At 42.1% G+C, this 13,748-nt stretch overlaps 1 protein-coding gene across 2 annotated transcripts in view; it reads right to left on the bottom strand.

The window, feature by feature from the left end:
- The window catches only part of ARSB (arylsulfatase B), a 205,893-nt gene that overhangs the window by 33,347 nt on the left and 158,798 nt on the right, over positions 1-13,748 (bottom strand). The window contains exon 7 of one of the 2 annotated variants that reach the window (XM_009448971.5): positions 2,865-4,939. The exons of the other annotated variant lie outside the window; for it this stretch is intronic. Within the exon in view, the coding sequence (XP_009447246.4) occupies positions 4,911-4,939 (29 nt within the window). The 3' untranslated portion in view covers positions 2,865-4,910. Of the gene's footprint in view, positions 1-2,864; positions 4,940-13,748 lie in introns of those variants that run through there. 2 annotated transcript variants of the gene reach the window in all.

Genomic DNA, 13,748 nt, shown 5'->3' with positions numbered 1-13,748 from the left:
TGCATTTGCTGAGGTTAGCCTCCGTATACTATCCTGGTCTTGCCCCCATTTCCTAGTACAGTGAAACAATGGATGCTCTGGAATGTTTGTTGATTAAATAATTGAGATCACACATGGATACACTGGAAACTTTTTTGCAGGGCAGCATTCTTTCGGTTAGTGGGATTCTGTTCTGGGTAGAGAAGCTGCTTCCCTCATTCTCTCCCTAAGAACCTAAATTCCATCAAGAGGACACAAACACACCAGCAAGAGAAACTAGCAGGACAACTGAAATTCATCACAGGAGGCCACAAAAGAGTTAATTCAGCTCTGATATGAGGATTATGAGACAAGGGTATAAGGATTACACACAATGGATTTATAACAGAATACAATTTTTTTTAAAGGACAAAAGTAGTGACTAGGGACGTTTGTTTCAGATGAAGAAATAACCATGTTAACCTTTTAAACATTTGCATCTGTGAATTGTAGCGGCTCAACATAAAGCAGATTGCCTACATCCACTGCAGCCATTCTGGCATGAGAAAGTTCTCTTGCCTAAAGCAAAACAGATGTGTGAGAGGAAAAAGCAAAGTCTCTTATGGGTGTATCAACATTCATAATTATATAGTTATCTCAGGAACTATAGATCGTGTGAAGCAATGAATATGGAATCCTTCCCATATTTTTTCCCTAAAAACTCAGTATAAAAAGCAGAAACTTAATATTGAAAAAACACTAATTATAAAGGCAGATGAAAAAGTTAACAGTGTATTCACATTTCATCCATACATTTTTTTTTTTCTTTTTGGCCAACTGAACTAATCCTGTACCAGTGATTAAATATTCAGAATTTTTGGCCAAGTGCTGCCTAAGAGAGATCCACTTGACTGTTAAAGCAATTAGAAAAAGTGCCACATCCTTGCATGTGCCTCCAAGCAGGAAAGAGCACATCAGGGACATCTGCATATGTGTTCACATATGGGATTCACAGGCAAATCACCTTGGAAATGGGAAAGTACACAAAGGCTACCCCACTTGAGGTGCAGGTCAGTATTTACAGAGCAGTGGGCAGGTGCTTGGCTGTCTGCTAGGTCCTGGGAAAGGTACAGGAGAAACACAGGCAAGAGCATGGGCACTGAACAGGAAGGAAAACAATACCCTGGAGGGCACAGCCCCCTAGCCCAAAAGAAGAGTATTTACAGTGGGGAGGGGAGGACAGAGCATGGACAAAGTCTCAACAAGCAATCATCCGAAACCAGGCTGGGAAAGTTGTTCAAGGAAATTTCAAGTTTGAATGATATGTAAAACGTGTATATGTAACAGATGAGAAGTGGCTACACAACAATCAAATCAATTTGGTAAAGATAAATGCTAATACGATTAAAATGACCCCAAATATTTGTATTATCACATTATTATAGAAATGAAGTCATATGAACATTCTGTTCAAACACACACACACACACACACACATACACACAATATCACAATTTAGCATTAAATGCAGCTTAGAGGGCTTGAAATTGTACTGGTACACATGAGTTTAATAATAATTGATGGGCTGATGTGGTGGCTCATGCCTGTAATCCCAGCACTTTGGGAGGCTGAGGCAGGCGGATTGCTTGAGCTCAGGAGTTCAAGACCAGCCTGGGTAACATGGCGAAACCCTGTCTCTACAAAATACAAAAATTAACCGGGCATGGTGGCATGTGCCTATAGTCTCAGTTACTCAGGAGGCTGATATGGGAGGATTGCTGGAGCCCAGGTGATCGAGGCTGCAGTGAGCCGTGCTCACACCACTACGCTCCAGCCTGGGCAGTGAGACCCTGTCTCAAAAAAATTTATAATAATAATTGATGATAAAAAAGTTTACAAATTATGTGTACAGAGATGGAATAAATAAATTTCTTCCTTCCTTCCTTTCTTTTTTTTTTCTCTTGCTCTGTCACCCAGGCTGGAGTGCAGTGGTGCAATCTCGGCTCACTGCAACCTCTGCCTCCCGGGTTCAAGTGATTCTCCTGCCTCAGCCTCCTAAGTAGCTGGGATTACAGGCATGTGCCACCACACCGGCTAATTTTTGTATTTTTAGTAGAGATGGGGTTTCTCCATGTTGGCCAGGCTAGTCTTGAACTCCTGACCTCAGGAGATCCACCCACCTCAGCCTCCCAAAGTGCTGAGTTTACAGGTGTGATCCACCACGCCCAGCCAATATATTTTCATGAACAGTTTTTCTACTTATGCAGTTATACAAATTAAACATGAGATATAATCTCTACCTGAAGTCATACAGCATTTATTTATCACTTTTAAAAAATGCAAGGCCAGGCACAGTGACTCACACCTGTAATCCCAACACTTTGTGAGGCTGAGGTAGGAGGATTACTTGAGTCCAGGAATTCAAGACCAGCCTGGGCAGCAAAGCGAGTCCCCATCTCTACAAAAAATAAAAAATTAGTTGGGCATGGTAGCACATGCCTGTGGTCCCAGCTATTCAGGAGGCTGAGGTGGGAGGATCACTTGAGCCAGGGAGCTCAAGGCTGCAGTGAGCCGAGAGGATGCCTTTGTGCTCATCCTGGAGGACAGAGGGAGACCCTGTCTCACAAAACAAAAAAAAAGCAGTGATTTGTACTCCAGATAATGGAGTCATGCAGTACTATAAAAATCTCTTCTCATTTTGTATTTATTATGAGTACTGGCAAAAGAGAGGGTCATCTTCATTTTCTTCTGATTTTTTAAATATAAAATATTTGCTGAAATTGTTTTCTAATATACAAAATTGTTTGAGTGAAAGAAAAAGAACTATAAAACACAAGCACCAAACAGTCTCCAATAAAAACACTTAGATAATAATCCATTTGGAAAGAATGAGCTCCAAATACGGATTTTATGAGTAAACAAAGGTTCTGTATTGCAAAAGTTAATAGACTGTCTTCACATTTAATTTCATGACCACTTCCTCTATTTGACTCTTCTGTGGCATAGCTTGAGATGTCCGCAAGCCCTGCTACTTCTGAAGGAAAATATACAGAGCAAAAAGACATGCTGTTAATCAAAGACTCTGGCATCTGAATTTAATAATCAGATGCCATTTGGAGTCTATACAGTTTTTCAATAGTGTAACACACAAATCAGTCAGCACATACATTTCAACAGTGATTAATCTCTTTTTACATGCACATCTGCGATCCCTTATGAAATAGTCTTAAAAGCAACCTAATAAGAAAGGAGAAAGAACCTGTGGGTCAAAAAGGATCATCATGAAGCCATGAGATGGTAAGTCAGTCTTTCCCTAAGTCTCTCACCACATAAAGCTACTGTGCCTTTATTTACATATTTTTCCCAACTGAAATGGTCTCTCCTCTCTTTTAAAGGCCCACTCTTTTTTTTGAAGTCTTCAGGGAATTCCATGTAGGAACATTCTTCCTCTTCCCACCTAATATGTCACTGGTTCATCATTTTCTCTGTTACTCACTTGCTTCTGTAGCACCCACCGTTGGGTGTTGTTCGTTAACTTTATGTATGTCTACCTCCTGTTCCCTAACTCAGTTATATGCTCTTACAGGACAAAGAACTATGGATTATATGCTTTCCATGTCTACAGCAACCTTCCTCAAAGTGTGGTCCTTGAATCACCAGAAATTCCTTGGATGTTTGATCAAAATATAGCTGAGAGATCCTGAAGCTGCATGAAGGGAGGGCCTAGGAAGCTGCATTTTCAGCATGCTGCCCAGGTGACTTTAATTCACACCAAGGATTGAGGACCCCTGTATACAAGGACTAAGAGAGTGCTATGAATAGAATGGGTACCAAGAAGTATTTGTTGAATATATAAGGGCACACAAAGTAAAAAAAACCCCAAACTAAAACAACAAAACCAACCAACCAAACAAAAAACAATGTGCAAAGTTAAAGGCGTTGGGATTATTTAGTCTTGTGCCTGTAAGTTTAATCACAACCCAATTATCGAAAAGATTATTGAAGTTGACTGTAGTAAAGCATTATTTTAAAGAGATTGCTTATTTTCTAGTCGCATGGTTGCTGAATAAGGCAAACGATCTCCCCTAAACTCCTAATTAGAAGATCATAATGGTCATCTCCTTTCCCCTTCTCCACCCTTCCCTGTTGACCTTCCCCAAGAATCCTTTCCTTGGCTTTCCTTCTTGTCTCTATTGCTTTTTCCCTGCTTTTTTCTATGAGACTGACTGCTTTTCACTCATCTCACTGTGGCTTGCAGCTTCAAGAACAGAAGAGAGCAGGCCACAAAGATAAATTAGAACAAGACACCCCTCTCTGTGCCAGAAAGTGTGACTTGGCAAATGGAGGACAGGCTGTGCCCCTGTGCAGTTAGCAACCTGTGAAACTGTATGTGGCAGCCTGTCAAAAAAGGTGGAGGAAAGCATGTGGGCCTACATTTTCCTGAAGATGGCTTTTCAAAATTTCTGTTTTTAGCTGATTTCACTCTTCTCTATATGCTACTAGGTAATAAGAAAAGTTCCAAACATTATTCACTGGGATGCTCAAAAGTAAGCTGCATGTGCCATATTACTGTAAGACAAGTATAAAGGGCTTGCATTTTATTTCCACAAGGAATGAATAAAGGGAAAGGAATTTACTTTTGGGAAAAGGTAACACAAAGAACTTTGGTCTATGAAGGACACAAATGAATTCTCATCTCCAAAGATATTTTGAAATAATATAAGAAATGACCCATCTGTGGTAGTTTATGGTTGATCTAAGTAAGACAGCCTCCTGGGGCCCCTTCTTTCTTGGAGAAGGCACTTTTCCTATGATGCCAGGTTCCTAGTTCCCGCCTCTTCTGCCACTTCTGCAGTAGCCACCCGAGGCCTTGAGGGGCCCTTTCAGAACCTTGGTTCTGAAGTCATCTCTTATGCCCTGGGTTATCATCTTCAGTAGAAAGTTGGTGGTAGCTACAACAGCAGCGAGCACTCAGGCCAGTCTGTAAAACACAAAAAATGACTTTCCTGAAAATATACAGATTTCTCAGGGTACAGTTGTATCAGGACTGCATTTCTAGTCCAGGAGATTTCTTACGATCTCACTAGACTGTGAATTCCTAAAGGGCAAGGACTGTCTCCTTCATTATTCTAGTGCCTAACAGGGCCTAGAAAAGAAGGTGCTCAACAAAGACTCTTACTGGTTAAAGGGGCTTGATTAGCTCTGTCAGCAAATTCTGCCTCCAAAAGTCCTTCTCTGTTTGGCTCCCGGAGAATATTTCCCTTCCGTGTGTCACTCCCCAGCCCCACCCTCAGTCACAGATTTCTGGTCCCTGAACCCTGGATTTCCAGGTGTCATTCCAAGGTCAGGTGGAACCAAGGGCTCCATGATCTTCACCCCCTGGTGTTACTCCTGCGATTATGTTATGTTTGGTGGGAAAAGGAATTCTGCAGACGCCATTAAGGTTACTAATCAGAGAGCATCTGCACGGGCCTAACCTAATCACATGAGCCTTTTAAAAGTAGGGAATTTTCTCCAGCTTGTTACAGAAGCGAGATTCTTGTTACAGTTGAGAGATTCTAATTGTGAGAGGGATTCAACAAGAGGAAGCTTCTCCATTGGTGACTTTACCATGAAAGGGTCAATGGGACAAGAACTTGAGAAGCTAAGGGTAGTCCTTGCAGAGACAACAGGGACTTCAGTCCTACAACCACAGCAACTGAATTCTGCCAACAACCTGAGCAAGCTTGGAAGAAGGTTCTTCTGCAAAGCCTCCAGGTAAGAGCCCAACCTGACTGACACCTTGAATTCAGCCCTCTGAGACCCTAAGCAGAGAACCCAGTTGAGCCTGCCCAGCCTTCAGACCTACAGAACTGTGAGGTAGTAAAGAGGTGTTATTTTAAGCTGCTAAATTTGTGGTAATTTGCTATACAGCGATAGGAAATAAATGCAGCAGCCCTCTGGGCCCTTCTGTAGCAGTACCCTCCTTGTCTTCCGGACTTCAGTTCAATCAGTTCTCTACTGGGAGAGATAAAGAATGATCATTAGTAGGCACAAAATAACAACAGCTATGGTGACCACTGTTGTCCTTGTTCACTGACCAATTATCCAACTGCTTCACTCTCTCTGGTTTATGCTTCCCTCCCCAAACCCACACATCCTTCACAGCTTCCTCTCTGTTCTTTCTCTAGGTGAGCTTTGGCAATTTATGGTAAAAGCCTCTATCCTTGAGCTATATCCTTTATGTTCCCAGGACCCACTCGGCTTCAACATAAGCAAATAGATATATAAATAAAGACAAAAGTATGTGTAGATCCTGCAGAATATCTACAGTCAGGTCTGGGGCAATAAATGGGTGCCTTTAAGAGTGAGATCTGATTTGAACAGAAATAAATCAAATTAAGATCTCTGATAGGCCGGTCGTGGTGGCTCACACCTGTACTCCCAGCACTTTGGGAGGCCAAGAGGGGTGGATCACCTAAGGTCAGGAGTCCGAGACCAGCTGACCAATATGGTGAAACCACCTCTCTACTAAAAATACAAAAATTAGCTGGGTGTGGTGCCATGTGCCTGTACTCCCAGCTACTCAGGAGGCTGAGGCAGGAGAACCTCTTGAACCTGGGAGGCAAGGGTTGCAGTGAGCTGAGAGTACGCCACTGTACTCCAGCCTGGGCAACAGAGTGACAGCGAGACTCTGTCTCAAAAAACCCAAAAAAACAAAACAAAAAATGTCTCTGATATACAACTAAGGGCTGGGCACAGTGGCTTACATCTGTAATCCCAACACTTTGGGAGGCCAAGGCAGGTGGATCACTTGAGGTCAGGAGTTCAAGACCAGCCTGGCCAACATGGTAAATCCTCATCTCTACTAAAAATACAAAAAAATTAGCTGGGCATGGCAGCACGTACCTGTGGTCCCAGCTACTCAGCCGGCTGAGGTAGGAGAATGACGTGAACCCAGGAGACAGAGGTTGCAGTGAACCAAGATCACACCACTGCACTCCAGCCTGGGTGACAGAGCAAGACTCCGTCCCCCTGTGCTGCCCCCCAAAAGAAAGATCTCTGATATACAACTAAGATCTCTGTGGATCTCTGATATACAGCTAAGATCTCTGTAGATCTCTGATATACAACTAAGATCTCTGTAGATCTCTGATATACAACTAAGGCTGCACAGGCTTGAGCATCTAGGGCCGAGACAGCTGCAATCTTGGATACTCTTAGTTATATCTGAGATAAAAGTCCTGCATCTGAGATACATATCTGAGATAAAAAGTCCCATTTGTAAGGTTCAGGGCTTTACCCAAACTACATGGTGCTCAGCAGAATGGCCATCTAGAATCTTGCACAGTTGGCATTTCATTTCTTCTTTCAGAAACCCCACTTTCCTTGGGTTTAAATGGAAAGAACCCATCAAATAAAGCTTTTTTTTTTTTTTTTTTTTTTTTTTTTTTGAGACGGAGTCTCGCTCTGTTGCCCAGGCTGGAGTGCAGTGGCGTGATCTCAATCTCGGCTTACTGCAAGCTCCGCCTCCTGGGTCCACGCCATTCTCCTGCCTCAGCCTCTTGAGTAGCTGGGACTACAGGCGCCCGCTACCAGAAGGGACATGCTTTTCAAGTGTCTTGCTTGATCTCCTATCATAATGAATCCTCCCTTTCTCCTTAAGCAACTTTGCTCAATCCTCTTTTTAGGACTAACTTGATTCTGTTTTGCATTGCAAGCAGTTGTTTATAGATGCCCCCTCCCACCCTTGCCCTGGCCCTCTCTGGCTCCTTAGGGGCAGAGGCCATGTCCCATTGATCTTTACACTTCCCTGGGGCCTGCACAGTGAGCACTGAATACCCGTTGAAGGAGTTTAATTTCTGCATGGAGTTAGATTTATAGTTGAGATTTCCTTTGCTGTTAGGTTTCAGGTAGGTGCTTAAGATCCCTTGATCCAGGGAGAAAAGGGCCAGGCGGCAGTTGCCACTCAGTCTGCTTCTGAAATCTCCCCACAGGAGTAAGGAAGGGGCTGCTGGGAGGTGATGGTCCTACCACCATGAGGAGGTTGAAAGAAAGGGTAGGGGAAGGAAGCTCTGAGGGCCAACCTCACTTCCCATCCCTCAGCCAGCAGCAAGCAGGGCTGCTTCTCAAATTTGATCTGTTCTCTGCCTTGGCAAAGACCAAGTGCATTCCCTGTATGTGAAACAATGCAGTTGCTGTTTCAAGGCAGACAAAAAGACTGTGGGTGGGAAAATGTGAGGAAAGTCTTTTTCGTGACTTATTTTTTTAAAAACGTATGTTGTGAGAAAAGGTGTCATGAAGATAAAATATGCAGTAAATTCTGAATCATGAAAGAAAAACATTTCCCACTGTCCTCTAAAATCTACTATATTTAGTTATTTATTCAATCACTCAGCACACTTCAAATGTGCCCTGACTAGGTGATGCTTCCCTTTGGGAGATTTGTGTATGTGCTTGTCTTCTAGACTGGAGGGTCTCCAGGGCTGGGACCTTCCACAGTTCGTCTTCATATCCTTAATGCCTAGCACTGTGACAGCAAGAGCTCAGGAGATGGCAGAGCCACAGAGACTGAAGGGGGCCACAGAGGTAGAGAGGAAAAAGGCAGAGCCAAGGGGCCTGGGAGGCCAAGTGCTTTAGGACAAGCACTGGCAAATGGCACAGAAGGGCCAAGTCAGCTCATGCTGAAAAGGAGCCAAGGGATTCAGAAAACCCACTGGTCACCTGCAGGGGGCTGCTATGGTTTGTTGCTCCAAAATCCATATGTTGGAACCCCCAAGGTGATGGCATTAAGAGGTGGGGCCATTGGGAAGTGATTAGGCCCTGGGGGCTCCACCCTCATGGATAGGATTAGTGCCTTTATCCAAGAACCTGAGGAAGAGAGTTCTTCCCTTTTCCCCTTTTGTCCCTTCTGCCACGTGAGGACTCAATGTTTCTCTCCTCTGGAAGATGCAGCCACAGGGCACCATCTTGGAAGCAGAAAGGAGCCCTCACCAGACACCAAATCTGCCGGCACCTCAGTCTTAGACTTCCCAGCCTCCAGAACTGTGAGAAATAAAGTTTTATTATTTATAAATTACCCAGTCTGTGGTATTTTGTTATAGCAGTAGCAATGGATTTAGGGATATTTAGGAAAGAAGGTTGATTGCAGTTGGGTCAAAAGTAAATGGAAGAAACATTCACTGATATCTACAAATAAACATGTTTTTAAAAGTCTCTACTAAAATTACAAAAAATTAGCTGGGTGTGGTGGTGGACGCCTATAGTCCCACCTACTCGGGAGGCTGAGGCAGGAGAATCACTTGAACCTGGGAGGTAGAGGTTGCAGTGAGTCGAAATCGCACCACTGCACTCCAGCCTGGGCAACAGAGCAAGACTCCAACTCAAAAAAGAAAAAAAAAATCATCTAAATATACACTGCTACATGACTGGCTAAATAAACTACAGAATACCATGCAGCAGTTAAAAGAATAAAGTAGACCTTTATCAGGGTTTCTCAGCCTCAGCATTATTGACATTTCAGGTGGAAAACTCTTTGTCATAGGGCTGTTCTGTGCATTGTGGGATGTTTAGTACATCCCTGACTTCTACCTACTAGATGCCAATAGCATTCCCCACTCAGGTCGTGACCACCAAAAATGCCTGCAAAAATTGCCAAATCTCCCCTGGGGGGGCTCACTAGCCCCTGGTTGAAAACCACTGATTTATACTTACGGATCTGGAAAGATCTCCAAGACAGATCATTGACAGAAAAAAGTATGTGGCAAAAAAAAACCCCCACAACATTTTATATGATACTATCTATGTAAAAAAAAAAAAAAAAAAGTATTGTACACACCACAGCTCCATAAATCCATATTGTACACATAAGCACATCTAAAGTGGTCTATAAAGTCAAAATGGTTAGCAGTGGTCACCTCTGTGGAGGGGGACAGGGAATAAGGGTCATAGTGAATTTTGTTTTGTTTTATTTATTTATTTATTTATTTATTTGAGACGGAGTTTTGCTCTTGTCACCCAGGCTACAGTGCAATAGCGTGATCTCAGCTCACTGCAACCTCTGCCTCCCGGGTTCAAGCTATTCTCCTGCCTCAGCCTCCTGAGTAGCTGGGATTACAGGCGTCCACCACCACGCCCAGCTAATTTTTTTGTAATTTTAGTAGAGACGGAGTTTCACCATGTCAGCCAGGTTGGTCTCGAACTCCTGACCTCGGATGATCCACCCACCTCGGCCTCCCAAAGTGCTGGGATTACAGGCATGAGCCACTGCACTGGGCCAATTTTGGTTTTATTTGTATGGCTGTGTTTAAACAAATAATGAAAATGGAAATGTATTTGGTGTTAAAATTAGTAAATGAATGGAAATTGAAGATATGGAGAAAGCACATGCAAACTACTTCTGACAAGGTTTAGTGGTGAGAGTGAGGCAGAATTCAAGGAAGGAATTTTTAGAATGTGGGAAAATTGAGCACTGCTAAATTCAGTCAAGTTACAATTTTGTATAAAGCACTATGAGGAGGCGGTGCATATCTTCTAGAATGCTTCTACTTATTAGCTCAAGATTTCAATAACACTTTGCCAGCAATGACTTTCCCACTAGAGTTAAATATGCATGAAATAACAGAATTCCTCTTTCTGTTTTTCTACCACATGTTTCTTTAATTTGTGTTTCTTTGGTGTGTGTACAGCTTTCTCTAACTAAAGTGCTGATGCCATTATGGAAACTGTCACTCTTCAGAGTTGGAAAGACCCAAGAATAAAAGCTGACTCTGACTTGTTTGGTCTGGCATGGCTGGGGATACTGCAGGAGTGTATTTGTTTTTCATTAATTTGTTTGTCATTTTTCTCCATGATCTATGGAACATTTATTTCCCCTGAAGCAAAAAGACCTGAAATGTCAAAGGTTTTTTGGTTTCTGTTGGGGTAATGAATTGTTGAGAAAAAGAGATTTTTTCTTATATGCTATTTTATTGTAGAAAGAGACATTTTGTGACCTTTTGCTGTTTTACAGTGATAATGAATTTTCTGACAGACTTGGAAACTTTGGGCTTCTATGTTAAAATAATAAAGTTTGAGGAATAACATTGACCTGGACCTTTGGAGAATTAATCAAATACAGATTTTGGAAAATTGATGACTTTGGTCTTTATCAAGACACTCTAGTTTATTACTGTCATCAAGGCAGTACACAGATTTATACCACATAAAAACATCCAACAATTAACTATAGACCCAAGTCCCTGAACAGAGATTTTGACACTCTTGGTGGTTGGGAGGTTTAGGCCCAGGAGACCTTCAGCCTGATCAGTGTTGCTTTGTTGCCTTTTTTCTTTGTTCTTTTTCAAAAATTTAGTTGCAAAAGTAATAGGTACACTGAATTGAATAAAAACGATACTAAAAATTATCCATAATCTCACCCTCTAAAGCTAACTGACCATTATAACATTTTGGTATACTCTTTCTAATCCTGTTTTTTTCTTCGTTTGTTTGTTTTTTGAGACGGAGTCTTCCTCTGTCACCCAGGCTGGAGTGCAGTGGCGCGATCTCGGCTTACTGCAAGCTCTGCCTTCCAGGTTCACGCCATTCTCCTGCCTCAGCCTCCTGAGTAGCTGGGACTACAGATGTGTGCCACCATGCCCAGCTAATTTTTTTTTTTTAATTATACTTTAAGTTTTAGGGTACAGGTGCACATTGTGCAGGTTAGTTACATATGTATACATGTGCCATGCTGGTGCGCTGCACCCACTAACTCGTCATCTAGCATTAGGTATATCTCCCAATGCTATCCCTCCCCCCTCCCCCCACCCCACCACAGTCCCCAGAGTGTGATATTCCCCTTCCTGTGTCCATGTGATCTCATTGTTCAATTCCCATCTATGAGTGAGAATATGCGGTGTTTGGTTTTTTGTTCTTGCGATAGTTTACTGAGAATGATGATTTCCAATTTCATCCATGTCCCTACAAAGGACATGAACTCATCATTTTTTATGGCTGCATAGTATTCCATGGTGTATATGGGCCACATTTTCTTAATCCAGTCTATCATTGTTGGACATTCGGGTTGGTTCCAAGTCTTTGCTATTGTGAATAATGCCGCAATAAACATACGTGTGCATGTGTCTTTATAGCAGCATGATTTAGAGTCATTTGGGTATATACCCAGTAATGGGATGGCTGGGTCAAATGGTATTTCTAGTTCTAGATCCCTGAGGAATCGCCACACTGACTTCCACAATGGTTGAACTAGTTTACAGTCCCACCAACAGTGTAAAAGTGTTCCTATTTCTCCACATCCTCTCCAGCACCTGTTGTTTCCTGACTTTTTAATGATTGCCATTCTAACTGGTGTGAGATGGTATCTCATTGTGGTTTTGATTTGCATTCCTCTGATGGCCAGTGATGATGAGCATTTTTTCATGTGTTTTTTGGCTGCATAAATGTCTTCTTTTGAGAAGTGTCTGTTCATATCCTTCGCCCACTTTTTGATGGGGTTGTTTGTTTTTTTCTTGTAAATTTGTTTGAGTTCATTGTAGATTCTGGATATTAGCCCTTTGTCAGATGAGTAGGTTGCGAAAATTTTCTCCCATTTTGTAGGTTGCCTGTTTGCTCTGATGGTAGTTTATTTTGCTGTGCAGAAGCTCTTTAGTTTAATTAGATCCCATTTGTCAATTTTGGCTTTTGTTGCCATTGCTTTTGGTGTTTTGGACATGAAGTCCTTACCCATGCCTATGTCCTGAATGGTAATGCCTAGGTTTTCTTCTAGGGTTTTTATGGTTTTAGGTCTAACGTTTAAATCTTTAATCCATCTTGAATTGATTTTTGTATAAGGTGTAAGGAAGGGATCCAGTTTCAGCTTTCTACATATGGCTAGCCAGTTTTCCCAGCACCATTTATTAAATAGGGAATCCTTTCCCCATTGCTTGTTTTTCTCAGGTTTGTCAAAGATCAGACAGTTATAGGTATGCGGCGTTATTTCTGAGGGCTCTGTTCTGTTCCATTGATCTATATCTCTGTTTAGGTACCAGTACCATGCTGTTTTGGTTACTGTAGCCTTGTAGTAAAGTTTGAAGTCAGGTAGTGTGATGCCTCCAGCTTTGTTCTTTTGGCTTAGGATTGACTTGGTGATGCGGGCTCTTTTTTGGTTCCATATGAACTTTAAAGTAGTTTTTTCCAATTCTGTGAAGAAAGTCATTGGTAGCTTGATGGGGATGGCATTGAATCTGTAAATTACCTTAGGCAGTATGGCCATTTTCACGATATTGATTCTTCCTACCTATGAGCATGGAATGTTCTTCCATTTGTTTGTATCCTCTTTTATTTCCTTGAGCAGTGGTTTGTAGTTCTCCTTGAAGAGGTCCTTCACATCCCTTGTAAGTTGGATTCCTAGATATTTTATTCTCTTTGAAGCAATTGTGAATGGGAGTTCACTCATGATTTGGCTGTCTGTTTGTCTGTTGTTGGTGTATAAGAATGCTTGTGATTTTTGTACATTGATTTTGTATCCTGAGACTTTGCTGAAGTTGCTTATCAGCTTAAGGAGATTTTGGGCTGAGACAATGGGGTTTTCTAGATATACAATCATGTCATCTGCAAACAGGGACAATTTGACTTCCTCTTTTCCTAATTGAATACCCTTTATTTCCTTCTCCTGCCTAATTGCCCTGGCCAGAACTTCCAACACTATGTTGAATAGGAGTGGTGAGAGAGGGCATCCCTGTCTTGTGCCAGTTTTCAAAGGGAATGCTTCCAGTTTTTGCCCATTCAGTATGATATTGGCTGTGGGTTTGTCATAGATAGCTCTTATTATTTTG

This window comes from Pan troglodytes, chromosome 4, assembly GCF_028858775.2.
Source record: "Pan troglodytes isolate AG18354 chromosome 4, NHGRI_mPanTro3-v2.0_pri, whole genome shotgun sequence".
Lineage (NCBI taxonomy): Eukaryota > Metazoa > Chordata > Mammalia > Primates > Hominidae > Pan > Pan troglodytes.
The sequence above is the reverse complement of the archived record's forward strand: the minus strand, read 5'-3'. Positions and strand labels throughout refer to the sequence as shown.